This window comes from Aythya ferina (genome assembly GCF_964211825.1).
Source record: "Aythya ferina genome assembly, chromosome: 2".
NCBI lineage: Eukaryota > Metazoa > Chordata > Aves > Anseriformes > Anatidae > Aythya > Aythya ferina.
Genome location: NC_140297.1, coordinates 36,617,909 through 36,645,608, shown reverse-complemented (window position 1 = coordinate 36,645,608; position 27,700 = coordinate 36,617,909). Strand labels below are relative to the sequence as shown.

The 27,700-nt window shown below is 39.8% G+C and overlaps 1 protein-coding gene across 3 annotated transcripts in view; it reads right to left on the bottom strand.

Moving 5' to 3' along the window:
* Positions 1-27,700, bottom strand: part of CREB5 (cAMP responsive element binding protein 5) — a 255,618-nt gene that overhangs the window by 63,354 nt on the left and 164,564 nt on the right. For all 3 annotated transcript variants that reach the window (XM_084507652.1, XM_084507651.1, XM_084507653.1), the window contains 2 exons: positions 3,810-3,936; positions 1,635-1,745 (listed from right to left, as the gene is read on the bottom strand). In XM_084507652.1, the coding sequence (XP_084363778.1) occupies positions 1,635-1,745; positions 3,810-3,936 (238 nt within the window). The remainder of the gene's footprint in view (positions 1-1,634; positions 1,746-3,809; positions 3,937-27,700) is intronic.

Below are 27,700 nucleotides of genomic sequence, written 5' to 3'. Positions count from 1 at the left end.
ACTGCAGAATTCTCACAATATGCACTAATATTTTAATCTTGTTCTTAAGTAGCCTCACATTTCCAGTAAAAAAAAAAAAAAAAAAAAAAAAAGGCAGGGGGTGTGGGGTGGGGGGAGTAAACTCCAGAACCTTTAGTCCCCAAAACAGATGCCAGCTTGGGATTTATTTAGCCAAGGAGTATTTAGCTTGGCTCAGCCTCACTTGAGTTGAAAAAACACTTGCCTATTCCAAAAAGTTTTTAACAAGCTCTGCTGCAGATGCTGTTGCCATTTGGCATGTCACCGTCATTGTGTGGTACAGAGGAGAGAGAACTCTTGACCACAGGTTTTCCTTGGCCAGGGGAGCCAGAGTTTTTGGCTATTGCTGCTCTTCTGACCAACTGGCTGCATGTTTACGGAATGTGGTTTTAGACGGGGTGTTAACAGAGGTTGGGTTAATAGCCTAACCCAGACCAACAGTGAGGTGAAGGCATGACCTACCCAATCTAAGAAAACAGAGATTGTATATTTTGCTGCTCTTAACCAAGAGCTTCTTGCATGCACCGTGCCTATAGACAAGAAGATATTTTTCTTTGCCTCAGGATAGATGACAACAACTGTAAAAGCTGTACCAGTCATGCAAAGTAGAAATATATAAAAACATGTGGTTGCTTAATCTTTGTCGGCTTGATTTCATTCTCTCACTTATGACAATTTTACCTTGGCATAATGCCACTGAAAGAAGTTAAATGAAGTTACTCCTGTTTTCCACTATGATGAGATATCTTGAGAGGATAAAAACCCTACAGAGTTAAACTGCAAACTTCTGTCCTCATATTTCTACTTGCCAGCAAATGGCAGCTCTGAAACTGGAAAAGCCTAAGTGTTTCAACACTGATGAACTTTGTTCCAAGGCATTAGTGCTGAACACCTCTATGAGAGTGCATATAAAACTGGGGAAAGCTGCCCACATGTAGCTTAGTTTACCGACACTAATCATATAACAGTGCAAATGCCTGAGGAAGCCTTGACCTTGTAAGACATGTAACAACTTCAAAAACACCATGACATTTGACTCCTATCAATAAATTGTTTTTGTCTGAATTTTGGCACATCTTTCTGATGGCAGCACCTTTGTTGCACTTAAGCAAAAGAAAATATCCTGGCTGTATATATGTCATTCAGTCTACTTCTCTAACACTGGCGTTACACTGACACACCATGTGCCTATCCGGAAAAAACATGGACTATGTACACTCCCTCCTCATCAGACACTTTTTACTTCACTGATGATTAACTGACAATTTCTTCAAGCCAAGTTGTGGAGCACAGACACCATCAGAGAACCAGCCAGACCATTTGTTTAAACACTGCTAATCTGCACCAAAAGTCCTATTTAACACGGTTCGGATCACATAGCCGACACTTCAGTTCAGTTCCCTCTCACTGAGAGCTCGGCTAGGACTAGTAACATCTTGAAAGTTCATAGACTAAACTGACACAAAGGCAATTTACTGCAGCATATTAAAAAGAGTGTAACATATGACTAAGAATGAAGTAAGCAGTGTCTGGCTACATCCCCCACTGTCTGGGTAGCCAGTATGCAAGAGCAATATAAGAAAGTAAACTATATATTTTTAAATTTTCCATTTTACCATTTTGGCTTCCGAATGCATTGGAGGGACTTGAGGTGAAGCACAAGGATTATTGAGGTTCGGCCCTTGCATTCCCATGATGTTGGAGTTCATTGACATTTGTCGCTCCATCTTTTAAAAGAAAAAGAAAGAACACGGTTTCAAAGTGTCTAGAGACATTTGAAAGTATTTATGCCTGGTTTCTAGGTAAATGGACTCAGCTTTATTTCTTCAAGTCATGACGGGAAAAATAACAATCTGTGTCATGAAGTGCATGCGTGTGTGCACGCAGGCGTGTGTTTCATCAGAGTCGGCCCTGAAAACTCACAGCCAATTATAAAGAAAAGGATTCTTTACTAAACAAATTTAGCAGCCACCCAGGTTTGCACTTTTTTGTAATGATTTTCTCCCTTTCAGTATAACAACACTCGGAGTTAAGTGGTTTTAAAAGCATCACTGTATAAAGCTATGGCTTCTCCTGTCAGTGCAGCCCAACTTAGCTAGTTAAAAACATAAATAAAAATCCCCAATCTTGAGTATATGGAAAACGAATTGGCTCTTTTTTCTTCACTCAGCTTGCTCAGCTGAGAGGAGTTTTCCATATGTCTTGTACGGGAAGCTTTCATGTACTGCTGATGCAGCACAAAATACAAAGCAGGACTCCTGGCTATGTAGAGCACTTTTTGCAAGCTAAACTCACCATGTTGTGAGTGAGGGACACAACCTAATGGCAGAAAAGACTAGATATAATAATTTCCTGTGGTGCTTTCCCTGAAAAGAGGCAAGTGCTGTTACACTGCTAGTGTTCGCTCAGAAGGGTCAGGGTGATAAGTAGTGTTATGGTGCTGCTTTCAGCCACAGCTGAGCATCCTGCCTCAACTGAGGTTAGTCCCTGAATCTTTGGCTCATACAAGAAAGCAGCAGCTCTGCTGCAGGATAGGAACGGCTCTATCTGCAGGATAGGAGCGGCTCCCACAGTGATCTTCTCCACAGTCCATTCAGGAAGACTGTGGGGCAGGAAGACTCACATCTGTGGGGCTGTCAGCAGAAGCACACCTGCTTCTCTGCAAGCAGAGCTGCCCAAAGGGCTCCCCAGCAGCAACCTGAAGCCCCTGAGCTTACACTGAAGCAGGATGTTTGCTCCATTTCAGGTTCCTTAGTAATCATGCCAGGAAAAAAAAAAAAAATAAATAAATAAATAAAAAAAAACCAGAACTGTCCACAGTGGCATTTCTTACATTTTTTTGTTGACCTTCCTGGTCGATACTCCAGGAGAACCTTATTGGTAAGTTACTAATTAACAACTTATTAATGACTGCTCAGATAGCAGCCGACCTGAATCTTCTTAGCCCCAGACTGTCCCCCTTGCCCCAGCAGTGCCAGAACAAAAAGTACTTTCCTCTCATCCATATCTGATCGCCCTCAGGTTGCCTTCCCAACTGAACACCATGTGATGAAACAGAAACTTCTCCTTTCACACTCCCCTCTTCCCCATGCTATCTAGACTCCTTTCTACCCCTTATCTGCCCAGTTGTCTTATACTGCGAGTTGTTAAAATCATTTAATATTTTGAAGATACAATGGCAAAGCACCCTTCATCTCCCAGAAAATGAAGAATATTCCCAACTCTGCAGAAATTAGTGGCAGTTGAAGATGAGCAGTGATCATGACCAAATTTTAGTTAAGTGCAAGTTACTAGGCCTGGAAAGTAAGCTATATTTCCTTCTTGTTAGCTAGTTATCTCCCAGAAGGAAGAGGATTACTTCTGAGTTCACTGCCATAACATACGTACATAACTTTTCCAGTTTTATCTGACTTCAGGAATTTCTTTTTGTTCCAGTGCAGACATACTGATCTCACTGACATGACCAAGTGTGAGAACCAGAAACTGTAGTCTCATGTAAACTGTTTCTAATCACTCTCACACTAATTAACATTCCATTAACCGCACCAGAAATACTCTTGTGCAAGACAAAGCAGAGAAAAATGTCCAGCTTCCCTAGCTCATTACACCTTGATCTTTTTTTTTTGGACAATCCAACAGACTCTCACCTCTGCATAGGCTGAATCCAGAGACAAAAATAAATGAATAAATAATGCCCCCCTGCCTCTCCTCCCTTGCCTTCCCCCCTTAAAAAAAAAAAATAATAAAATAAAATTTAAAGCAACAACAACAGCAAAACACAAAAAACTTACAGGCATGAGTACAGCAGAAGATCCAGGCATTGTAGGGTTGGGCAGGGTGCCAGGCATAGAGGCAGGCATAGGCTGTCTTTGTCGGTTGTGTAGGTGCAGTAGTGAAGACAGAGAACCTGGAACAGGCCTAGGAGGAAAGGAAAGGAAGTTGTCATGGGCTTTGGAGACCAAACCAAGCCTTACAGCGGCAGCCATTGCTAGGCACTGACAATTTTAGGCAAGCAGGCACAAATAAGCCAATCTAGCATTTGTCATCTCCTGCACAAATCCACAGGACAGAAGGTTTTCAAGAAACAGATGACTCACATTCCCCCTAGTAGTAGTTATTGGTTAAAGCACCAATAGAGTTCATCTGAGAGAACATGAAAGTAAACACAACAGCAGGTCTGAGTCTATGCACCTCTGCATCTTACAACGGCCAGCAAAAGATTTCTACCGACAAAGCAGGAAAATTTCCTGGCATGCTACATGAGTGAGTTGCTGTAAATTCTGCCTTCAGGAACAAAAATATTTGGATAATAGTTTTGCAGACTATGACAGAAAATTAAACACATTTATATTAATTCTGAAGTTTTACCACCTGTAAATAAACTACTCTCAAATGAGGATTTCAGCTCTACTCTTGACATTTTGCTCTTTTTTTGACCTTATTGCTCTTTACAGATACCTTAAAGGAGGCTGTAGAGAGGTGGGGGTTGGCCTGTTCTCCCACGTGCCTGGTGACAGGACGAGGGGGAATGGGCTTAAGTTGAGCCAGGGGAGTTTTAGGTTAGATGTTAGGAAGAACTTCTTTACAGAAAGGGTTGTGAGGCATTGGAACAGGCTGCCCAGGGAAGTGGTGGAGTCACCATCCCTGGAAGTCTTCAAAAGACGCTTAGATGTACAGCTTAGGGATATGGTTTAGTGGAGGGCTGTTAGCGTTAGGTTGGAGGTTGGACTCGATGACCTTGAGGTCTCTTCCAACCTAGAAAATTCTGTGATTCTGTGATTCTGTGATTTTGTCCTGAAATTCTACCAAGCCTTTGTTACAAAGTGAGGTCTCTAATATTGCCAGTTTGAATGTAACCAGGACACAGAAAATGGAAAAAAAATATCAAAATTACATATATTACATTGAGATTAAGTAGCTGTTAAAGGTAAAAGGTAAAGAATATAAAGAAGCAGAGAAATATTTTGGCAAAAGAGTTCTAGTAGATTTAGAAGGATTTTTCTAAGTAAACCAGAGGAAAAAGTAATGTTGAGGAAGTAGGGCCACTAACAAAGAAAAATCATCATAAAATTAATGGATTAAATGAAGCTTGGACTACTCTTTGAAGCAATCTGACGTGTTAACGTTTCATAGAGCAGGACACTCTCAAGAGCAGGACCTCCCAATTCCCACTTCTCCAAATCTCCCCAGTATTTCCCATCCTTGTACTTTCAGTCCTTCAATCCTCCTCTCTAAAAGCCCACTCCCCTCCAGAAACATTTTATTCCAACAAAGCCATCTCAAAGTCTTTGCCCTGCCCGACCTTCGCCGCAGACACTCCTGCTGCTCCCACCCCCTGCCCTCAGCTGCCCTCTTCTTGGCAGCTGCAGATGACTGAACCCATCCTTTTGTCTTGGTTCTCCATGAAGAAAAAAAGCCTGTGTTTTCAAGGATGTTTAAAAAATCCTCCCAGACACATATAGTACTTATTCAGAAGAAACAAACAAAAAAAAATCCAGCAACAACAAATGTAGCTTACATAAAGACAAGAAGCTCTTCCTATGCCTCCCTGGTTATCTGCTGATGGAGGAACATGATGTACTTTACATCTTCACTCCTCCCAAAGAAACTCAAGGTAATGTCTCCCAAATACACAACATAACCTCCTGAGAGGGTGCAAAAAGCAGTGTGATTGATCAAACATGAATCCATTTCTGGGAGAGGGGACAAATGGTCTACGCAGCACTATGGCGAGCCTGGGGCACTGTGGAGATGATGTAAGTGGGATGAAAGTTCTGCAGGAAAAAAGATCTCAGAAAATAAAGTACACAGTCCCTGACCATCCTATTTCCACCTAAAGTGCAGCTGCTCCTTGTACCAGCACTCGTTCCAGCAAAAGGGCTGAGAAGTCATTAGGACAGGGCCAAAAAAGCAGGAAACGTAGATTCAGGGGAAGGGAAGGGAAGGGAAGGGAAGGGAAGGGAAGGGAAGGGAAGGGAAGGGAAGGGAAGGGAAGGGAAGGGAAGGGAAGGGAAGGGAAGGGAAGGGAAGGGAAGGGAAGGGAAGGGAAGGGAAGGGAAGGGAAGGGAAGGGAAGGGAAGGGAAGGGAAGGGAAGGGAAGGGAAGGGAAGGGAAGGGAAGGGAAGGGAAGGGAAGGGAAGGGAAGGGAAGGGAAGGGAAGGGAAGGGAAGGGAAGGGAAGGGAAGGGAAGGGAAGGGAAGGGAAGGGGAAAGCGTTGGTGCACTCTCATGGGGGTCCACCAGCTGAGACACAGCCTACAGTTCCTGTTCTGGCTAATGGGAGGAATGTGTTCAATAAAAATATCACTTGAGTTTGCAGTGTGACCAAAGTAAAACAAATGCCATGACAACAGCCCCCTCCCCACTTAGTCATTTGGAGACTGTCCCATATATAGACCCTTTGTACAATTCACCGGTTTCATAATAACCTTAGGTGTTAGGCTGTTTGACAGAAACTTATTTTGGCCTGACCTAGGCAATTTGTGCACGTGATTCTCAAGGGACTGCAAGGTTTGAGTTTTGCTTATATGTTCCAGAGCCAAAAACATTTCCAAAATTGCTTTAATGAGTTTGGGAATATGGGACTTGGGCAAAAGGGAATTATTGGTATTTATTAAAATGGCAAAGAAGCTTCCTTGCTGTCCCCAGTTTCACCTTTAAAGCTGCTTCACTTTGGAGGTCTGCATATGCTTTACACTTAGCTAGAGAAAAAAAAAATCCTCAGTACTTCAGGTATTTCTTCTTGCTAAACTCCTGCAAGTCTACTCCCAAGTGCGTTTCTGCAAAGAGCTGCAGAACAGGCAGAGAAACCTTGTGCTTCCAGGTTGACCCTCTGTTGAAAAGTCTGCACTGCTCCTGCCACCAATAAAAGTGCTACATAACGCACACCAGACTCAGCTCACCATCGGGGCAGTCTGACATTGGCCAGTACTCGTGGATACTTCTATTGCTTCCACATTGAAGGCAGGTCATTGATTATCATGCACTCACATGCACATGCACAGCCAGCTCAGGGGATATTTATGGCAAAGAACATATGTATACATAGGCTGAGATGCTCAGCTTGTCTACTTCTAAGGCATTTCTTCTTCTTCCAAGGACAACACAATCTCTTTTGTTGTTGCTTTTTAACCCGCAGCAAAGAAAGCCAGTAAGAGTTTATAATTGTTATTTTTGATGTTGGACACGTTGACTCTGCTCCTCGCTTTACAAATGCTGAGGAGGTACAGCCTGTAGCCAGTCAGTCAATATTGCTGACCGAAGGATTTTAATTCCTTGGCACCTGTGCTGCTAAATAAACAGGGTTGTTGGGCAAACAGCCCATAAATAAAGGACGGATAAGATAGAGAACTGGCAAGTGCTCAACCTCACTGGAAATCTGGCTATCTGTAGGGTTTTTCCCAACTTTAAGAATTTTCCTCTTGTTCCCACAGAAGAATGCTGCCGGACACTATGTGATCTCAGTCAGGATTTGCACACCATCTCGCTGTGCATACAGAGCCTGGATGGATAGCCTTTACGGTGGCTTAGTAAAATACCACGTGTTAGCTGGGCTGCTCCAACTGAGAGAGTTGGCTCTCCTCCCTCTGTAGGGTTGTGCTAACACCATGAGTCATCGTTACTAACATTTAGGCAGATGGGCGGTACCCTGCTAAGCCATGGTGACTCGATCATTTTCCATCATATGACTCTACCCAACGATTAAAGATAAATCCACTAATGTAATCAAATATCTATGATATATACTTTGCTATGTGCCTTCTTGATTAATACCAAATATTCTGTCTGCTATGATGCAACTCCGATCTGACCCAGTTTTCTAGACTGTCTGATGACTAAACGCTACATTTGTCTATTAAAAGACCAGGCCTCCCTTAACTTGTACTCTTCAATGATAGTTTCTGCAGATGACAATTTCATGCTGAGGTCTCATGAGATTAGGTCAATATTAACCCAGATCATTCAGGCTTGTGTGCAGAAGGCCTAATGCTGTTTAAAGCATTACTGTAGCATATTTCTAATGGCAAAGCACCCCAGGTCAGTGAGTCTTACCACAACCCCTGTCCTGCTCCTTACTCTCCGGCATGTAGGATCTGTGAAAGGTCAGAAAGAATAGCTCCACCACAACACAGTTTGTTCTACTTTAGCTGTTCTGGAAAATGTAAAGCCACATGTCTATGGAGTTGCATTTGAGCAAAGGATCTCATTCATCTCGTGATTTTCTATGGCCTCCAGACCCAGCCAGCTCACACAGAAGAGCCCACAGGTGGCTGGCTGTGCGGTGGCAATTCGCCATGTTGGGTCAGCACTGGCTCAGGGATTTCTGTACCACACTCCAGTTATGCAACATAGACTTGCCCAGACTTTGATCTCTTTATATATATACATATGTATATTTATATATGTATATATATACGTGTATACTTATTACCACAGCACCTACAAGCCTTGGTTTAAAAACTGTGGGTGAGGTCCTGCCTCGGAAAACTTATAGACCAAGGATAAAATGAGGGAGAGAAAAAGGGAAACACAGGTGACTAAGGCAGCGATGGCACCCCTATGATCAATGCAATGATGAACAATCACTACATATCTACATCCTAGACACTTTCATGGAATGTCAGTAGGTGATGTGGTTTGGTCTGCTTGCAGGCAGAAGCACCCAAGTGGGCTATCATGCTAAGAAGGAGAACAGCTGGCAACTGTCAAGCCTCTGAATGTCTCATGGGCCACTAAGTACCATCATAATAAAACTTTTTATTGATAAATGGTTTTGATATAGTTCACTGGAGCATGTGGTTCTTCAGACAAACTACAAACCACTTGCACAGCAGCTACTGAGGCCAGAGTACCTGATCTGAGTGCTGTCATTGGCCTTCCATAATTGAAATATTCAGTCGGAGGGCTAAGAATTGGATGTTTTAACCTGAGAAAAGTGTACTGACTGGAGGGGTTGTCTCACTTGCAGGGCCTGCTGTTGCTTGATCCACAGTGCCCGTACTTTAGCCTAATAAGCCAGCTATGGTTTTCCTCCTTTGTGGACCATTACTTGAGATGCACCCTCCACCAGAAAAATAGGACAGTTTTCTCTAGTTTCAATTTATTCATTTGTCATTCAGAGGAGGAACGCAAAAACAAACACAATGGAAAGCAACAAGGCATCAGACAAGTACTTGGAATACCTCACAAAATTCAAGGGACCTCACCTGTCCTGCCATACCCCACATTTAACAACTTTTTAATCACGGCATCATCAGAGAGCCAAACTTTCCAAGAAATGGGAGCATTATGTCGCCAGTTTTTTTCAGAAAGCCAAATCATATTCAGAGGGAAAGAAAACTGGCACCTAAAATTAATGGATCTTTGCTAACCTAGTAAAGATCCTTGTTTGTATTTCTCAGACAATTCAGACATCTGCACGATGTGGGTAGATTGTTATTATCAGTAGCAGACATTTGTACTGTAGTGGTGCCCAAAGGTCCCAGTCTGGACCGGGACCCCGTTGAGCCTGGCACTGTACAAACACAGATAAGAGACAATTCTTACACAGTGTGTTTACAATGTAGAGACACAAAACAGATGAAAAGTAGAAGATGGAGACAGAACACACAAGCAAATAAATATGCTAGAGAGTTGGAGGCAGCTTAGTGGCACTCCTCTGGTTGCTTTTTTGTTTCTTTGTATATTTTTTATTGAACTCATACAAGCTCAGAAATGACAGGACTGAGGAAGTTTGCAAGAGGAAGGGAGTAACTAAGATTGAGACACAGGAAGGGCAATACTCTAGAGAGGAAAAATTGTGGCTCATAATTTAGAAGACTTTGCTATGCTTTCTGCAGAGATTTTTAAATAGAGTGTGCATATGTTTTATACATGTGTTAACTTAAGGATTTTTTGTTGTACATGAGGAGATCAGCCTGGGAAAGAGAAACTAGCCGATGGTACAGACACTGGCAAAGGGAAAGTGATGCTTGACACTGTAATGAGAAACTGGAGGAATGAGATAAGATAAGACTAAGCTGAGAAAAGTCTTAAAGACAAGAAGCTTGATTCAGAAGTGAAGAGAAAGCCAGTTTAAGTGAGGAGAGCTGGCACAATTAAGATAACAAGCACAGAGGTAGAAAGAATTCGGTAACGGTCATTGCATAAGGAGCAAGATACAGCAGACATGAAATGATATGGACATAGTCAAAAGCAAGCAACAAGATGTTACTTCTCAATTCATGTATCCTTTGATATCATGTGAGGTGTTCAGTGGGAACAAAGCAACTCCATCAGAAACATATTCTTGCTCATATGTTTTAATTCACAGGAACAGAACATCTAACTGAAGGGAAAGAGTAAGGAAAACAGAAGATGGACAGGGAATGGGTGTACATGCAGGAAAATACTAGGAACATATATAAAAATTACTCTAATATATGTTAAGAATGCTGAGCTTGTAGGAGAAAAGCCCCACAAGTCAGCAGCCCCACTGCTGTAATGTATTCAGTGGGCCAAATTCTATTTAAAGATTTAGTCAATGATAAATTTTGCCTTTAGAAATTCCAATTGTGTTAATGCCACCTATATTTCCTGAACACATGTTCAAGGAACCTCTGCAAATTAAGCATAAGTACAAGGACCGGCAGGTCCTTGGAAGCCTCAGAGAACCCATTAACATTTGCCTTTTGGCTCTCACAGGTCTTAGAAACTGCTGGTTTCAATCTTCCCTTCCCTCTAAATATTTCACTAGGTCTTATTGCCTGACCCATTACAAGAAAAATAAGAAAAGCTAGAATGGTTTCTTAGACTACAGCCTCCTCAGAGAAGTTTATGTTCTGCACAGTGTTATGCACACAGCTGGAACTCACAAATGATACGTGGAGGATAATGGCATAGTTAAAGCAAAACAAGGAAACACAGCGAAAGGCAGGTTCAAGGGATTATAAAGAACTAGATCATATAAAAACACATTCCTGTAATAAAAATAAAAAAAAAAAAAAGTGGGTTAAAAACAAAAAATCTGCAGCATAAACATGACAGAACACTTAATCATGAAAGCAAGCAACAATGTCAAACTGATCCCACTGTCACGTTCTCCCAGCTCAAACAGGACCAAAAGCCTAGTTCTTCGGGAAAACACATGATCTGGCATCACCGCAAATAAAAGCGAACCAGTTTCCACTGAAGAAAAAAGGTGACAACAATAATCAAGCACACCTAATGGCAGCTGACTCAAAACCAGGAATCATAACAGCAATAAAACTTACACAGATTCTTTCTAAAATGCCCATTCTTTTTAAGGGTCAGGCTTAAGGCTCCAGCCTGGCAAATTCATAAAAATTTGAGAATTTAAGGCTCATCAAGGAAAAACATCAACAGGTTAAACAACTGGAAATAATCCTAATCCCAGCATTCAGACGAAAGTGACAACACCAAGCAACTGTTCAGCCAGGTTTGTGCTACGTAAAGGTGTTGGAGCCTTCATTTGCTCAAGTGACTACAGCAGCTGGACGTTTGCAAACGCTTTGTAGCAAGGCAAATGGCATTTATTTGACTTTCATAGATCTGTGTATGGAAAGAATAATAGATCACAAAAAAGACAGAGAAAAAGTCCTCTTTACTCTTGAAGGGCTGAGAGAGTATTTGGAGAACTCTCAGTGAGTACCCAGTACCAAAAAATCCTTGTAGTGGAAATACGGCAAAACAAATTTCTCAATTAAAATTCTGTTTCTATTCACCCTTATTATTTGGACCAGTGAAATTTAATAGAGATGTTAAGATAAAAGAGCTTTGTAAACTCTGCTTTATAATAAAAATGAAAAAAAAAAGAAAAAAAAGAAAAAAAAAGAATCTTTTTGAAGTGATTTATTTTTCCTTTTTTTTTGTTCATTTTTTTTAACTTCCCAAACAAAGCAGAAGTTTGTCTCTGAAAATAAGACGGTGAATTACAGCAAAGTCATGAAAACAAAGAACCAACAGTTTCTCCAGTGCAGGCTTGTTACCATGAGCTAATAATTCCAGACTTTAAGCAAGCTGAGCCTCTTTTTTTAATAACTGCATGCCTCTAGGCAAAGTATTTCTACTAAAAATTATTGAGGCATGGAACAAGGCAAGGTGTGTGAGCTAATGTTGGATTGTTCGGTTACTAAACCAACTCCTATAGCAATGAGCCTGCTCTGAACTGACAGATTATTTCTCTGTATACACTTGTATAAACACACTGCTTAAGGTCGAAATCTGTGTAAGCTTTCTTTTCAATTAAAATGTCAAAGATGACAGCACATGTTTTCACTGTCCTCAACAGAATGATGGATGCTGCAGCAGCAGTTTCATGCCCCTGTGTTTCAGAGATGTTTGCCTGCCCGGGTGTCTAAGAAAGATGTACTTGCTGATCTTCTCATATGCCTGTGGGCAGAAAGGACTACTATAAAAACATTATGCTTTGGATGGCTTAATATCTCATGGCTTTCTCTTCCTCAAAATCCCCTCATGTGCCCCCACATCCAGTGTTGCAAAAGTTAGAGCAGAAAGTTCGTTGTGCCCAAGGAGGCTGGAGAAAGTCCTGAACTAAATGTAAAACACTGGATTGCTGCTCAAGTGACAAGCCTGAAATCTCAGGCAGGTTTCTGATCCTGGGCAATTCAGGCACCTAAATGAAGTCCCCACAGAAACAGAGTTGCCCTGAATAGTGAACAGAAAGACCTAGGGCACCCAAAAAGGAGCATCCAGCATTTATTTATTTATTTATTTATTTATTTAAATGGGACAAATATTGGAGGTAATCAAAAGCTGCCTGGACATAGTCCTAGGCAAGCTGCTCTAGGTGACCCTGCTTGAGCAGAGAAGTTGGGCCAGAGGACCTCCAGGAGTCCTTTCCAACCTCAAACACTCTGTGATTCTGTAGATCTTTACAATTTTTTAGCTACATATCCATGAAACTGAATAAAAGTTTATCCCTTCAGCTTCTCATTTATTTTTGTCAGTCTAGAACTTGTACAAAGCCAAAGGTAGGGGCTCTAAACTTTGCTGGGTCTGAAGACCATGCGGCAATAAAACTGGTAGCACACATAGTCATAATGCTATTGAAGGACCTGTAGGATCTCCCTGGCCACTATGTTGCCAGAAAAAGCCTAACTAATGAAAACAGTGTCTGTGAGAGAAAAATGTGCCAGCAATCTGCCACTGGCAGACTCAGTCTGTTTTTAAACTGACAAGACACAACTGTGCTGTATGCAATATGGAACTGTAGTTTGCCCACAGTAACTAGTGAGGAAAAACAAGAAGGTGCATACTTATGAAATGATATTTAAATTCATAACACTAAAAATAGTACAAAATTAACATATCTGTTAGACATTTTTAAGAAGGCATTATTTAAGAAAACACATTCTTGAGTTCTTAATCAAAATACCAAACAGGCAAAATAGAAAATGAGGAGCTTTGAAAAGCCCAAGATGAATGACCAAAATCCAGTCATTAACCCCATGCTTTAACAAGAATATCACAGAAACAGCTCACTCTGCCCTTTCTAATACTCATGGCTTCCCCAACACTTCAGTCACTAGCACATGCTCCTGGATTGTCAAGATTTCACTACAGCACAGAGTTGTGCTGAAAGCAGTTGTGAGTAGCCCACCGCTGTCACAGCCCCATACTCATTCAGAGTATGCTGTAGGTTGTTTCAGGGGGTGGCAGTCGTCAAGAAGGGAGAGACGTACGTACGTGATGGGGGACTCTCAATTATCTGTTTAGCAAGTCACTTCCAGGTGTAAAAATATTGTGCTGCTGCCAAGTAGTTCTATATCTTCAGTGACCTTCTTCACACCCCCAACCCGCTCCACTGATTCCTTTCAAACTTTCATAAATATCAAAATGAATATATGCCACATCCTAGAAGGAACCTTTGGACATGCTTCATCTATTAAACATGCTAAAATTCCCAACCTCCAGCTGTATTAGTACATATGATGAGAAGCACAGGAGAGAGGTGAGCCTTAAGGCAGAAGGAACAAAGCTGTTGAGAGCTGCTTCAGCTGTACTTCAGTGGAGATCAGCTCCAAGCCAACACTGAGCGCTCTCATTATCCAAAGAGGACATACTGCCTTCTCAGCCTGCATGCCAATCAGTGTTGGCACAGACTGAGAGCATCATTTGAGCAAGCAGGAATCCAAAACTCATCTGCTGCATTTTTTACATAGCTCAGGGAAACTTCACTAAAGGCTAGAAATCCCATTAGCTGCTATGTAGTAGTAGTCTCCCAGAGCAGCATATATTACTGAACTGCATGCTCCAGAAATGCCCGATAACAATGACAGAAGCTCTCCAGGTAGGGGCTGATGTGGATTTCACCCACACTCAGATGATACCAGAGGCCAGCAAAGATGGGCCCTGGTTTCCAGTGTGTGCAAGGGGGAGAAGTGCTAGCACGCTGAACCTGTTGTCCACACACGCAACCACAAATTCATGGAGAAATTTCTCTCCTTCTGCATGTATGCACACTGAGACAGCAACAGAGAGCAGGCATAGAAGAAAGTTTTTTTATTCTTGTAACAAAATGTATGTTGCCATTGTGATTTCCAGTCACTATCTGAGCCCTCTCCTTCCCTTTTAAGCACTGGTTTAAGCATGAACCTGCAGCTAATTTTGAGGTTGGAGTTCATTTGTTTTCACATCAATGCAATTAATTTCCACTGGAAACTGCATCTCAGGCATTCAATCAAAATAAGCCTAAAATAATTCTGAAAAGCTCATCTGTCTCCAATCTATATAATGTTTTAAAAATTGGATGCATGCCCTGCAATAACATTGCACTTCACAAAGCTTAAAGCTCCAAACTTGAGGGTATCAGTTACACTGAAACTGTAGTAAATTAAAACATCCAGTTTCTGGTTTGCATTGATTTATAAATATCGACAAAACTACTATTGCAGTCATTACCACTTTGGGTGCTCAGAGTTGAATTTTCAACAGTTCAGGGTTATTTTCATTCTTATTGTGGCTACAGTAGCCTTTCAAGCTATAGATCAAGTTCCAGATAACATGTAAATCTTAAATCTTAGTTTTAAAAATATGCGTACAAACCAGCCAATACTTGTAATAAAAAGCAGCAATTCTAAATGGTCCATAATGTCAGATAGCGAGCACATTTTTTTTTCTAATCTCCAGCTTAAAGCAGACAGGATAGTTACTATTATGAATTATTTTAAATAAAAGTGATTGAAAATGGGATAAATAAGAAAAGACAAACATATGATGCCTCTTTTGTATATTTATATGGAATTTACTGTTTCTCTTGACTAGTTTTTTAGAATGAAAATAAGAGATTCAGAATCATTTCAACCTTTTTTTCTTTTCAGTTAGAATGTTCAAAATGTTTCTCCTAAAGAGCTTTGTGTTTTAGTCTACCTGTTGACCTTCAAAATATGCTTGTTTATGAGCAAAATATCACTGAGAAAATAAAGACCTGAAAATAAAGACAGCTCACAAATTGCAACCCAGTTAACAAAATAATTTGAGAAAACAATAAGAAAAGCATGAATCCATCAACAGCAATAGAGCCAATTCTCAATGGTGTAAAATGTAGCTTTGCCAAAGACAATGGATTTAAACCAACTGGGAATCTCACTCATATACACACATGCACGCACACTCCATAAACACACAGCATATAACATGCATTACATCTAGTTGTGAAACAAGCTTTGACAGTGATCAATGCTTTATGCTTCAGCAGAAAACAGAAATCCCCACCTTACACCTTGACTTACATCTGTGTACTACTACTAAGTAATTTCTCCTGACCTCTGGTGGTGATTAGTTTATGAAGTGAAGCAGGAGGATCACCACAATACACACGGTGTTTCTCCTGAACATACTGGCCAAATTCTACCCTCTCTGCTCTTATTGATACTGTTACTGAAGCAAACATGCTGGCCTGCAGTCCATCTTTCCACTATTCTTTGCCGCCTTCTTTGGTTTGTACAGCCCATACAGTAGAGAAAGACAAGGAGAAGTTGATCCCATTATGGCAGATATTCCTTTGGGCGTGATGATCTTGCTGTTGAAGTTCATTTGTTGAAGTGCTGCTGTTGCAGTCATTTAGAATAGTCAGAACCATAAAATTGTATGACACCTATGAAGATATCTTCCTAAATTATACCCTACAGTGTTGACTTACACGTTAACCACTACACTACATTACATCGCATTAAGAAAAACAAATGAGCAAATGGAAGTTCATTTTATATCTTCGCTTTCCAATTTGTATGGTTTGGTGTTTTGCAGTCTTTGTTGTTGTTGTTGTTGTCGTCTCGAGGAAAACTTGATGATAAGAAGAAACAGTCTCCCAAAAGAGAATGTTGTGTGGAAGACTAAGATAACGTATATTGCATGAGTTTAAAGTAAAGGGCTTAATGGTCAACAGTCAATCATACAACAAGTTTAGGTCATCCTGTCAACTTCCAAGAGCCTGAAGTATGAATGCACTGTTTTGTTGGGGGAAGTGTCCTTCCTGATTTTTTATTTCATGTGTTTTTAACATGAACAGTGAATATTCACTAAGTCCATGAAGAGTTTGGGTTTGCACTGTTTCTTTTTTCCCTCACTTTTCCTGTTGAGGACTACCGCCGAAACAGTGCTTTAGATAAAAAAACTCCTATACTAGGGAAGTAAATACATCAATGGTAAGTCAAACACTGAATTAGATGAATTTGAAACTCTGAGTATACTGGATAACCTTAAGATTTTGCACATTTCTGTAGTTCATCTCACAGTTTTCAGCATCATAATTCAGCATTGCAAGGCAAGGAGGAACTACCTTTGTACACAATGCTTTAAAAAGATCAAACCCTTCCAGGAACACAAGTGTAGCTGGCTGGCCAATGCTGTGAAACCAAACTCAAGTGCTGCTTTCCAGTGAAGTGCCACCGTAATCACTGAGATCAACTGCAGCATTTGCATTAAGAGTTTCCAGAGTTAAACTGTGGGAATTGGTACCCTGGAGTTGTCAGTGGAAGTCCTCTGACAATGTAATTTGTTTGTCCTGATGGCCTGACAAACTCAGAACATGTTGACATTCAAGAAACATTAGTAGTTTTTTTTGTTTGTTTGTTTGTTTTAACAAAATAAAACAAAAAACCTGTTTGCTCAGAGTTGTTGGAAGGGCAGGGGAAAAGGATTATTTGTTAGCTTAGGAAGAGAAAGAACCAGCAGGGGTAGAACAGGAAGGAAAAGTCATGCCATTCTCTATAGGTCTCCTAAAAATAAGCAAAGTGTTGGTCACACACACAGCCCAAGACATGCTGATACAATGCAGGTAAATGTGTGAAAACTGTCAACTTTACCTAAACAACAAAGTGGCTGCTCCACTCAGTTTATAGTAATATCAAATCTATTTGGTTTGGCCCTCAGGGAACCAGACTTTTGACTGATTTGGTTAAAATATCTCAGCAGTCACATAAATAGGTCTGGTCAAAGCCTGTTGCATCACTTGCATTTATTTTTTACTGTTAATATTTAGCAATGGAAGAAAGATACAGATCTGTGCTCTATACACTTGCCATCTCCAACAATATGATCTCAGCTCAGAGAGCAGCAGGAATTTGCACAGCAGTGAGCATGGCTGACGTCCAGGTGTCGGAAGCCATGGCTTACTTGCTCCACTGTGCATTTTTTGTTGTTCTCTCTCTCTCCTTTTTTTTTTTTTTTTTAATAGGAAAGGCAAATATGATGAGTGCAAAGAATAGTGGCAAAGTCAGATTTCAGGTCTGCATGTTTTGGTTTGGTTTGTATTTTTTTTCCCCTGGTCTCTCCCTATTTTTTAAACACCCGACTTAGCCCTGATATCAGCCTAGCAGATAACAAGTCCTTAGAATGTCTCCCACATAAAATTTGATGAGAAATGTAGAGTTTAAGCATAATAATTCAGATGTGTATCTTTTAGACCAACACAGAAATCTGTCTTTATCTCTCTCTCTATAGCAACAAATCAACCGTCTGAATCAACAACATCACACATCGTATAAATCTGGCCCAGATTGTGTGGGATATGCAACAAAGGTAATCTATGTCTTAAGAGAAGAAAATGCAGCAGTATATATATGCAAGACACTTTGCATTTGGCAGACACATACAACCAGCTGTTTGTTCTTTAACTTGTGGCTGTACATCTATCGGGACACCCCCCACCCCCCAACACCCCTGTAACTTTGCTTAGCTCCCGGTCTTATTTCCACTGTAAATTTAACCCTAAGCCATGGATAAGCATAGTGTTTGGGGTTTAGAGTTAAGTGTCATTTAGTATCATTTCTGACATCTCCATACATTATAATGAGCTTCTTTTTCACAGGGGACTCAAGGTCTGATTTTAATTTGTGGTAGGGTTATGGTCACAATAAATGTCTATTTCAGATATTCATGAGAAGTCTCTAATGCAAATGGAAATAGAAAGTGGCTGTTTTCTTGTATTTTCAAAGCCACGTATGTAAAACATCCAGTACAGATCTGTTCCACATGGAAACCCGTTATCGATCCACCATTGCGCCCTGACTACTGCCCTGGCAGCAGGAACCACCGTGCTGAACAGTCTCAGCAGGTTTTATAGCTTGCATAATAAAAGAGCAGGTTATGAAATCATTAGCACCTCAGCTGAGGCTGCCACAGGGATGCCCCTCTGTGTTCATTGTGAAACACTTCTTTGGCAGCTGCACCCTAGAAGGATACTTGAATATTGTTGCTTCAGTAGCACCTCACAGAGTGGGAAGTAAATCAGTTTTTTCATGTTCTCAACTTATGTGATGGGGGTGGAAGTTCCTCTGGTTCACCTCTAGGCTAATTCTTCCCATTTACACATGCTTAATTCTAGGTTTGAAGACCTCTAGAAAGCCCAGACATCTATAATCATACTCCTAGCCCTATGCACCCTGTGATGCCAAGGACCTGGGCCATGCCTAGGGAGGCTGGGAGAGACTTCAGCTTTGTCAAGCATCTTGTGTTCCAGCTCCCTTCGTCCTGTGGGCAGCCACTGCTAGCATTGCTTCTGAGCAGCCCAGACATGGCCGAGGGCTGCCCTCCCCCTGGCTGGAGTCCTGGCACAGGGTACAACGCACAGCCTGCTGGCACTTTCTCCTCCATAAATGCAAGCTCAGGTGAAACTGTCATTTTAAGCAGCTGAAGCTAAACTAGTCTGCCTCTCCATGGGAGAATTCAGATCGCCCAACAGAAAGAAACAAAATCCACTGCCTGGTCACTGAGCATAAAATCTATGCCCCTTTGGATGTTTGTTATTACAACCTTGGGACCCTTCCTGCAAGGTTCAGACATATTTGTTAACCTTGCCCTTGCAAATGAGCAAGGTAGTACAATTGTGACCTGGGTCAAGGACAACCAGTGGCTCTAACTATCTAGCTGGAGTTACACTCAGTCAAGTCAGACAGGGCTGTCAAGTAAACAATGAGTATGTGCATCCAGGAAAAGGGAAAGTCATGCAACTTGTATGACAGCATCAGCACCAGGCGAGGAGAGGGAACTTGTTGGAGGCAATGGAATCCTACTGACTTGAGCAACCCAAGAATATGGTCCACTGCTATTTACAAAATAGAACTAAATCAGTTTTACCAACTGCATAAGCTAGAGCATCCAAAGAAAGAACAAGTCAATCAGATTCATGACCATTAAATAAAGCTAGCTTATGTTGCCATCTTCCAGAATCAATGCACTGGGTCATGATTTAAGTAATTGAGACGTTGGAGTTTTTTAAAGCAGTGTAAGTAAATAGCAAAGCTTGATGTGATATAAAAAGCACCACAACAGAAACAAGAACTTAATGTAGTAATGAAAATCACTTACCCTTAATCATCCCTGAGACAGTGTTTTTACAACACTATTTGATTTATTCAACTAGCAAACATGCCTCCTTTGACTTTTCTAATAACAGGGCATCTTAGACATGCTTGTTGGGATTTGAGTTGTGTTTTATTTTTTTTTAATCATCATCCCAAGTGCATTATTTAAAAGTCTTTGATGCCTTTTCTGTAAATGGATTCACTAAGCAATAAATCATATTTATTTGCAAAGGAGACAAAAAAAAAAATCCCAAGCAACCCAAAACATTACTAGAAAAGTTTACAGAAATTAGAGGTTTGGTCACAGGTGTGTAACCAATGTTGCACATTCCTAGAGTACACAATTGCTTAAAGACTCACTGAAGCCTACATTCATTGCTGCTGACAAGCAGGCTACTTAGTGCAAGAGAGTATATGAAACGTAGTTCACTGCATGATTTATGATTGTGCCCTTACATTAAATAGGAAGGACTGAAAACTACCTGTACTCTGCTGAGCAGCTCCACGCTTCCTCTTGCATGGAAGGGCCTCAGCTTTTAGAAAAGCTGGACAATTTCTCAAGTGAGTACGCTCTTGTGACACTGAGGCTAGCCAGACCACTAACTATTTTATTATGTTGTGCAAAAACCTATGTGCAAAAAAAACCCTCTTTAATTAAGATAGAGCAACCAGTACTGTGGTTGTAATTACCTTGGACTGCTTTACCCACGGGCATAATGAAATAAAATTGGACCCTCTATATTTTTGTTTTTAAACTAAGTAAACCCAAATTAATTTATTCAACTCAAACCAGACAGGTTTCTCTTTAAAAGGAAGGCATATATGGTTGGAGGGGCTGGTGCAGGAGGCAGAGTGACATGCAATGATGACTGTGAACTGCAAACTGCTGGCAAAACATTTGGCTTGCCGTTGGTCCGTGGCCAGTATTTTCCTTTGTTAATGAATCCCACATCTTTTCTAAGTTAAGCATTTTTTCTTCTCCCCCCTCATTTTATTTGAAACATATTTTAGATATTTTTGTTTTTATGACGTCGTGGAACATGATACAGCCCCCTCCTAACCCCGAATATGGGAAAATCAATTAAAATTTTGACATTAGGGGCTATGATATAAACATATGGTTCAACTACTCAAACTTCTTTTTTTTTTTTTTTTTTTTTTTTTTTTTTTTTTTTTTTTAAGCAACATATCAAGGATCGGTGCAAGGAGAAATAACCACATGAGAACACCACATTACTGGAAAAAAATGATAGCAATTCAAAGTGTATCACAGCCAGAAACATGCTACTCATGAAACAAGAAAACCACTACAAATTTGACAAGTTTTGACAGATTTCCTCTTAGACTTAGGGTTACATATTTTTCAGTTGTGTTCTTTTCCAAGGAAAATGTCCATTAAAAAAAATCCACCCTGAATGCTGTGTTTGATATTTAATACATTTCATCTCTCTCACCCATAAGGACCTTCATTTTATGACTTAAAGAATGCAACCTTAAAATTGGGTTTTATGGGCTTTTTTATTAACTGCTGACCCTTCCCTGATGAAAAATAGAAGAAAAAATAATTGAGAATTTTCCCACCAGAACAGAAACATGATTTTCAAATGTGATGAACGTTTTGGGCATCCAGTCATACCTGCCCTACTGACCACCAGTCCTTCAGACTATGTTTCAATGAAACCACTTCCAACTCCCTTTGGTATTTCAAATCATCAAAAACTCAGACAGACAAAATCATAAGTCACCAAAACTCCAGGGAATACTGGCACCAAACAGAAGATTTAACTCTTTAGGTCACTATGCACAAGGTTTCTGCTGCAGCAAAAAGAAGCTCTTTCCCAGAGGTCCTGCATGATTACCGTCAGCTTAAAGCAGAGAGTTATTTTTAACCTGTCACTGGCAAGAAAACAAGTTTTTTCAGTCATCTTCTGTGGACATCTAGTCTCCAATCCCGCAAGCAGTTAGCTACATGAATTTACATGCCCTCCTTTAATATTCTTGAATCTTACAAACCTTGCAACATTTCTTCAACCATCGTAACTCAGTCCTACCGACAGAAAAGACGACAAAGTACAGCACAGTATAGCATTGCTGGCTCTACAGCCCCACACTGGATGAGGACAAAGATCTGATGGAAAAAAATAATTTGCAAAGCCTTTTCTGCACTAACCTCCTTACTTTTGCTAGCATGTATGGTGCTGTGCTTGCGTTAGAAATAACAAAAAGATTTTCTACAGGCTGCTGGTGTCAACTCAAAGTTATATTAGAACAGAGACATCAGTTATCTGTAGAGTACGTGCAAATGAAACATACTCTATCATTATGAATTCACTTGCATTGTAAAAATGTGATTTACAAAGCAAAGCTCAAAAGATATAGTAGGATTTTTCTTTTTCTCTGTCAAATGCAAAATTTGCGAAATACAGCACTTTCAGAATAACCAAAATCATTAAATTCACTACAAAAATACTACTTAGTAAATCTTATACATGGAGAGGAATTTATATTCGGAAAATCAAGGGTTTAAAACGTTTCTCAATGTTCCATTTTGAAGTGAAGGAAATTTTGAAAATTCTCTAAATCATTTCATACAGTTAATGTTTTTGTTAAGCTGAATTATTTTTCCTCTATTTTATTTGAAAAAAAAAAAAAAGTAAATACAAAATTAAGTCATTTTGATTTAAACTAAATTATAATTTTTAATTTCCATCACTAAGTTAACAACTTCATTATTGACAGAGAGCTAACTACCATTACAGTTCACCTGCCACAAGCACACCCAAGACACAAAAGAACACTTAAATCAATTCTCCTCCATTTCCTGTTCTACAAAAAACAAGCTAATATTCTGTTTTTTTGTTGTCTTCTCCCCCAGATTTTTCTAAATGATTCAAACAGCTAGTGAAAAACACGAACATCAATACTTATGCATTAATCAAAACGTATCTAATGTGATATTTTCAAAACTATCTTACTTAAAGACTGAGTAGGTTCCTCAATAAATTAACTGAGCAGGAATTTAATTTTCAGTGAATAGGGGAAATAGTATATTCTAAAGGAAAGTATGGGACTTTCTGTTTTGCTTTCCGCAGCGATTAGCTCCTCCAGCCAGGAAGTTTTTAACCACACATCCAGACTGACCAATTTGCTCTCGGTCCGACAGCCTCACTCCGACAGCGGTACAAAACCATCTTTGACATTTACTTTAAAAGAGCAAAGCTTGCCCCAATCACAGGAAAAAAAAGGATGCAAACAAGGTGAATGCCTGGAAGTAAAACATTGGACAGAGGTGTACTGGGAGCCAGGCTGCATGCTGTAGGGCTGCACATTTTGGATTTTCATAAATATGAACAATATCTTTCTCTAAGCCTTTTAGCTCAAGATTAATAGGAGGTTGAGGCAGCATGACTGCACAGGCTTGTCAGCAAACACTCATGTCCAGTGACTGTTCCTCAGTCTTTACATTATATTCCATAATAAATAATTAATTTTGCAATAATAAAGTAACGGAGCGTTCAGGAGGGCAAGACATGATTTTACTGTGGTATTAGTGACAGCATATTGGATAGTCATTAGTTAATGGATAAATATGAACAGAGGATAAGGTATACAGGGAGTTCACTGCAAAAAGGCACTAATGTGCCATTATTTTTAAAGTGGGAACAGCTTTTGCTAGCTAAGTTCCTGTAAAACATACCTTTGAGCTTACAGTGATTTTAGCAAATGCATCCCCCACATAGACATGGACAAAGCTCAAAAGGTTGAAAAATTATCCTTGTCTCTTCGTTTTGCAAAACATGCTGAAAAATACCACAAGGGCCCGGAGTTTCGTTTGCTGTGTTTTAGGTGCCCTATTTTTGTGAGAAAAAATAAAATATAATAAAGGTACTTTAAACAGCTGATTGGTTTGAAAGTACCTTAAAGATTTTTTTTTTTCTGATAGTATTTTAGATTTTGTTTTTGCAAATCTTGACTATAAACAGAAAATACAGATGCCTAGTGAAATAAAGAACAATTTCCATTTGCAAACTGGAAAGATATGCCACGTCCACAGTTACAGCACTCCTGTTGGGTGCATATACTCTGAAATTCTCAAAAAAAGGTGGACACAAGCAAGCACAAGCAGGATTATTTTCCTGTCTCACCATTTGCTTTTATTTCCTAATTTCACACCAAAATCCTTCCCATTTCCCCACCCCGTACAGATAATCGGTTCTGCCATCTCTGCCTAGCACAGGATCAGAGAACGGTTACAGTCAAAAGGAATCTCTGAACATCTCCTTGTCCAATCTTCTGCTCAAAGCAGAGCTAACTGCAATATTGCAGCAGATTGCCTGGAGCCTTCTCTAGTCAAATTTTGAAAACCTTCAGCCATGGAGATTGCACCAGCTCTCTGCAGCCTGCTGCTGTGCTTTGCCACAATCCTCTCGTGGGTGCCTTTCCTTTCCTAGGTCCTATGGGAACTACTCTTGCTAAGACTTGTGTCTGTTATCTTTTGTGTTTATGCTGCAAGGTCAGGAAGACCCTGTCCCTTCTGTACCTACTCTGTAAGTAGCTGAAGGTTGCACTTAGATCCTGCTTTATCTGTCTCTTCCCCATGCTAAGCAATGATCTCCCAATGCTCTCTTCCTTCAGCCTAGGGAAGATGTCAGTAACATCATCTGTCCTCCACACAACTCTCCAGCCTACCTCTGCTGCAGTGCCACAAGCCCTTGCAGGCTCACTCAGGGGCATGTGCACCATTTGGGGGTACCGACCTGCTTGGAGCTATTCAACTGTCAAAGCAGACTTCATTTCAAACTAACAAGATTTTGGCTGGGTGCAGTGTTTTTATTCTCACCACAACTGAGATCTTCCTAATCCTCTGGGGATTGCTTGGGCCAACTTAAATATCGGACCCTGAGCCAATCAGTTAATTATTATATCTAATGTTTGTCCTATTTGAAAATTACTGTGCACGAGAGACACATGCCAATGCAGATGTGTCGCTGATATCCAGCACCCATGCGCATGGAGCTGTGTGGGGAAGCAGCAAACTCAACTCAATCAGATTTTCACTCAAAAAAAGTCCCCTTATCAGAGCATTGTTTCCTTAAGTCAAGTCTCCCTGAGATAAAGAACTGTCATTTAAGGGGAGAAAAGGAGACACTAGATAGTGCTGTTGCTGGCTGTGCTATCAGTCAGGAGCTTGTCCCCGGGCACAAGGTGAACAGTTTGAGATTGAAGTTTAAAACTCTAGAATGTAACACATGCAACTGACAGAATAGTATTGCTTATTTTATCATTGTTACTCTTCACACTTCCCGGGCATTTACCCATAGAGACATGAAAAAATAATTATAATTAAAAAATAAATAAATAAATCAGAAGTAATAGAAATATTTAGAAGAGACCTTGGCAACCAAGCAGAAAATAAAATGTACAAAGCTTAATCTTCTTTCAGTGTACAGCAAGTGAGAATCTGAACGGTACTTTTTTTCAAGATCTTTTTAAAGCGAAATATATATTTTTTTCAGCAATAACAATTCCCTATTAGCAAAGAGAGAAAATTTTCCCCTGAAACAATTGTTATTTGTCAAAAGCCCAAATTTAAACAATGTTGAACTTAAATGGAAACATTTCAATCAACCACATTTCACTTTTCTAAATAGATCTTTATTAATCCATGCTTTTCCAACTCTTCCCTCCCCCCCCCCCTAATATTAATTTATTTTCTAATTATAATTTTATAACTGGTGCTGGTAAGGTTCTGAATCTTTCCTTAAGTATTCTGCAGTACTTTCATAGGGCACTACAAAGTCTTGTCAAGATAGTAAACTGAACTAGAAAATGAAAAAATTAATTACTAAAAGAGAATTTGCTGCATAATCTCTTTGTTCATTCAATATGTTACAACATCTACTGATTTGCAGTAGATGTATCAGATTTTGCTCTGAATTGAGGAAGTTTCATTCTACACAAAATTAACAAGTAAAACCCAAACAAAACACTTACTGATTAAAAAAAAAAAAAAAAAAAAAAAAAAAGAAGCCCCCCCTTTAGCTGCTTAAATATTTGCCTAAGACCTGATTTCTCATTCTGCATAAACTTAAAGTGGAAGGTAGAGTTGAAGGGTGTTAATACAGTTTCAATTTCAAAAAGAATATACGTATATCACTGCATTAAGGCACTCAACTCGGAATCTTATTCATGTGATAAATTGTTTCTAATAGGATTGCTTAGGAATAACAGAAATCAATTTTACTTTCCATCCTCAAATACAGTTGTGTGAGTGTGTGTTTATATATGCATATACACAGATCCACATACACAGAGATTTCTGTACTAATCTGTGCTTTGTGCAACACATGACTGTTTCATACAAATGGCCACAGGAGATATCTGTCAACACAGGATTCCAGTGGCAAGGAATCTGTTTGTTCAGTCAATCTGTAAACTGAACCTTAATTTAGTCCTCTATTTTGATTTTTCAGTCAATCTTATTTTGATGTGAATTTAAAAAAGAAACTCGCCTATAAAAACTATGCCAGAAAACTAAATAGCTTTCAGAGAAATGAGAAATCCTGCAGTGACATTACAAGAGAAATATGGTTCACGTCCTAAGCTGCAGTGAAAGAAAGTTCACTTAGATCTGGAAACTGAATGACAACAAAGAAAAGAGTACTGGAACTTTTTTTTTTTTTTTAAATATGATACTGAGTGCGCTCAAACTGAGGTCAAGAGAGGATCTGGTCCAGTAAGTTTTTTCTGTTCTGGTTTATAAGACTTAGTTTGGAAAAAACTACCTCATGTTAAAACTGACATATAAAATTACTGGTGCTGATAGGCTTTTCCAGTGTGGTAAAATATTCTACCAGTATTATTTTTGACAGGCCTTATGATAATTAGTTGACATTTAGAGAAAATGTAATGAACTTTTATTATTATTATTTTGCTACTGCTAGTGGGCAAAGATTTATTGATCTGTAGAAAGCAGTGCCCCTGTGAACCAAATTGGTCTGTATTCTTTATGGTCATGTTGCAGCTCAAGAGCTGTAGATACCTGTAATAAAACCCTCCACCTTGTTATTTATATGAGCACATCTTGTATTCTTACTAATAAAGTGCTTTAATATGTTTGACTTAATGTTTGAGTAATGGCTGCAATTTTAAAACGATCCTGTGATGCCCTTGAATGAAGGATAATATGCTAAAATAAAGACCACCACACACATACAGCTTGTGTTGATCTGAGAGACTACAATTCTCACGCTTGACTAGTAAGTTTACCAAGTCAATGGCTGGTTTTATTATATCATGCAGAAATCTTCTGATAAATTGGAATTTAGATGTTTCCAGTAGAGTTAATCATTTTAACATAGAAACCTCATGCTACAAGGAAATATCAGGACATTAAATACAGAATGGAGGCAGGCATGGAATACACAATGTTCTGTTAAGTAAATGATACTTTCCTGGCTGTTTCAGAATCCAAAAGCCCTAAAGAGCAAAATGTGTGTCACTGGAGCTGAAAAGCAATTAATGCTATTTGACTATTGAGGCCATAAAAATGTGTATGAAGGAAGCGGAGGTACAAGACAGCAAGCACCATAACACAGAAATTCCACACCACATTTAAAAAACACTTGAACACCCACATAAGGAAGAAGTCACCCCTTAAAAAGGATCCAAGATTAATCAGTCCCTGGGATCACTGTGGCAGAAAAGGCAGTTTTTCAGCAGGGTAAAGCTAGAGACATTGAAAAGTAGGTGGGTGCTCAAAGGAGTGAAAAAAGTATAGTTTTAAAGACTTAATCCACAGCCTGTCAAAGCAGCACTCCCATTCACTGCAATAAACTTTGGATCAGGCTCAAAATC